General features: G+C 24.1%; 1 protein-coding gene across 1 annotated transcript; it reads right to left on the reverse strand.

The window, feature by feature from the left end:
- Positions 1-641: 641 nt before the first annotated feature.
- Positions 642-2,363, reverse strand: ND-SGDH (NADH dehydrogenase (ubiquinone) SGDH subunit). The gene is made up of 3 exons (XM_015316662.2): positions 2,218-2,363; positions 1,531-1,742; positions 642-1,106 (listed from the first exon to the last, which is right to left on the reverse strand). The coding sequence occupies exons 1-3, from the start codon at positions 2,354-2,356 to the stop codon at positions 852-854; spliced, it is 606 nt and encodes a 201-aa protein (XP_015172148.2). The 5' UTR covers positions 2,357-2,363; the 3' UTR covers positions 642-851.
- Positions 2,364-3,274: the final 911 nt, after the last annotated feature.

Raw genomic sequence — 3,274 nt, forward strand, 5'->3', positions numbered from 1 at the left:
CTAGATATTGTAATAATGTGCACATCAAAAATTTAGGTAATTGGAATAAGGAAAAGTTATATAAGACATGTAATTAATAATTAATTAAATATTCAGACGAACTTGCATATACAAAAATCAATCTTTCAAATTCCTTACTTCCTTATTTTTATGATAGATGGCAACAAATTACAAGAACGCTATCCGTTCGTTGTTTTCATGTGTCGGTAATGTCACCAAATATACTATTAGAGTGAATAAAAAAGAAAAGGATGCAAGTAACATTTTTTGAATTAAATAATATCTAGTTTGCAGCTATGTACTTTCTTCAAATTTAAAAAAAATGTTACTTGTTTCTATTTTCTTTTCAGCCACTCCTTAAAAAAAGCGGCTAGTATCTAAATAAATTTTAGCGTTTTAATAACAATTGTATGAATTATCAACTGAATTATATAAACTGAATATTTATAAAAAAAATATTATATTAATAACTATTTTATTAAATATAAAATAAAATTAAGTGAAAAACCCTTTAAATAAAAAAAAAAGCATTAATAACAACTGAAATATATTTTATATGAAAGAAAACATATAACAGTTAAAATTTTACATGCAAAGAAATAAATTTCTGAATAAAATAATAAATTTATGGAAATCTGAAATTATTTTCAAATGCTTTTATTGAATATTATTTGACAATAGTATATTATACATATTTATATATATATATAAGTGTATCATTGAATTATTATTATCCTAAAAGTTTTCACTATATTTGTGATTGATATTTCTCTCTTTTGATACCCTTGGGTAAAAATCTCAAATATCAAACAATCACAAAGATTTTTTATCTGTTCATTAAGACACAAGAATCAATACTTTTTATAGGTTCTATACACATCTGACGATTCAATCGCACTTCTAGCTTGATGGAGATATTTAGCCGTTATTGGTGCATAGTAGAAGAATTTATAATCGCTTCTTTCTTCAATCAAATCTTCTATTTTTTGTTGAAGATGTCTTGTCTTATTAAGTTCTTGTTCTATATACATAGAATGTAAATATTTTTCATAATCTTGCTGATGTGATACAAGTAAATAACGAACCATAAATCTGGTTATAGGATGCTGAAAATAATGGAAATATAAACGATTAAGATAAAATGACGAAATATATCAAATGTGATAGGAAGACTATTACATTAGGCCTTTGCGGATAAAGCAGCAAAATGATAAGTCTACTTTTGTCGTTTACTGTGTATCTTATTGATATATAATTAATTATTTAGTAGATATTTATTTAATAGATATAGGTGATACTAGTATAGTTTTAAATTCATAAATAATATAGAAATTTAATGTTCATAAAATATACTTACTTATTTATTTATTAAGTTTATTATTTATCATTAAATATTAATTTAAAATTAAAAAATTGGTCGCATATATGAGTTACTTGGCTACCCTAATAGTTAAATACACATATATTTGGCTTATCCACAAAGAATTAATAATATTAACTCATAAAATTAAATTAATCAAAATTTCATACTCTATAATATTCCCAAGGCTTTGGATTATATCCTTCTGGAATAGGTTCAAGTGTCGCTGGACCCACAAATACATTTACAAAAAATGTAAGAAGTGATAATGGTATTACACCCAACATAACATAGAAGTGAAACAAATCTTTACATTTTGACCATTGCCATTTAGAACCTTTTATTGCCATTACACGATCATGTGACATACATCTTATCTGATCTATAAAAATATAAATTAATAATTTATAACTCTTATATTATATTGTAGAGATTAAACATCCAATGATTTGTTGAATCAATTAATGCTAATATATTAATTTAATATTAATAGTAATAATTCAAGGTATAAATAAATAATCAAAGAGTAATTCAAATGAAATTCAAATATGAGAAAAATATGTACTCAACCTAATATATATAATATATGATAATACATAACCTCAAACATATGAACTCCTAAGACAGTAATCTATAATAATGATAAATTATAACATAACAAATAATATAAATAATATTTAACTTTCACTTAAAAGTACAGAAAAATATCACTGTTGTCATTTACACGGCTTATTATTATAAATTTAATTCCCAATAAAATATTATATAACGCGAATCTTATCACTTATAAACAATCATTAAAAATTAACAAAAAAACATAAAGCTAAAATAGTTGAGTATAAACATTGAATACTTACTGTTTATAAGAGGTTTTTTAAACAGTAATGTAGGAAATTTATTTATTTTTTGGCTTGCAGAACGCAATAAGCTGCTCCAAACCGCCATGTTGCCTCCTACGGACTGAACATAGTAGCACGACTTATCGTTTCGTTGCATTTAACAGCTGATCAAAACAGCGCGAAATTTCAAATGTAGATTATATAACTACAAAATATGTCCAAAAAAGCATATTTACATTTCACTCCTAGCTATTTTAGTATTAACGAATGACGTCCACAATATTAACAATTTTTTATTAAATTATAATGTATTATATAATAATACTTAATAATGTTGATGACAATACAGGTTGTTGATAGGATTATAGATATTTATAATTATGTTCGTTTTTTTATTTTTCCTTTTACGGGTTCAAGGTACTTCTCTATTAACACCTTCTCGCACTTATTCAATACTACCAGAGACATCTTGAATAATTATGTTATTATTATTTTTTTTAATGATAAAAATTTTATTTAATACAATGAGACTTGTATTAAATATAAATTTGTAATGAATATGAATCTAGTATCCAGTGATGCCTTATTAAAACAGCTCGTGGTTAAAGTTAGTAATTAATTTTGTGCTAAAAACAAATTTCGAAATTCTTTTAGCTTAAATTTCTTAAGCATTTTGGTTATAGTCTTTTCATAATTTATGATATTATAAACCATAATATTTCCACTAAAAGGTGCAAACTTATCTGAATGAAAATTAACAAGATACTGGATAGAACGACGAGTTGCAGTTAAATTCTCATTACGTTCTCTAAACTTAATATCTATAGGTTTTTGTTTATGAAAAATGTTAAAGAATGTAATGGATTTAAAAGAGTTATGCATATATTTAAAAATAGGAAAAAATATGATCATTTATATTTATCGTTATGTTAAAACGATCGTGAAAAAATTACCAAACAAAAAAATGGCATGAGAAAAATTGTGAGTAGAAGGTGAAGGAGATAAATATTTAGTGTTAAGGAAATTTTCAAGATACAAATTCGTTTTTATACGTCCAAGTGACCGATGTTGTTGA

This window comes from Polistes dominula, unplaced genomic scaffold (assembly GCF_049000335.1).
Source record: "Polistes dominula isolate Pdom_NZ unplaced genomic scaffold, Pdom_raw_medaka contig_77, whole genome shotgun sequence".
NCBI lineage: Eukaryota > Metazoa > Arthropoda > Insecta > Hymenoptera > Vespidae > Polistes > Polistes dominula.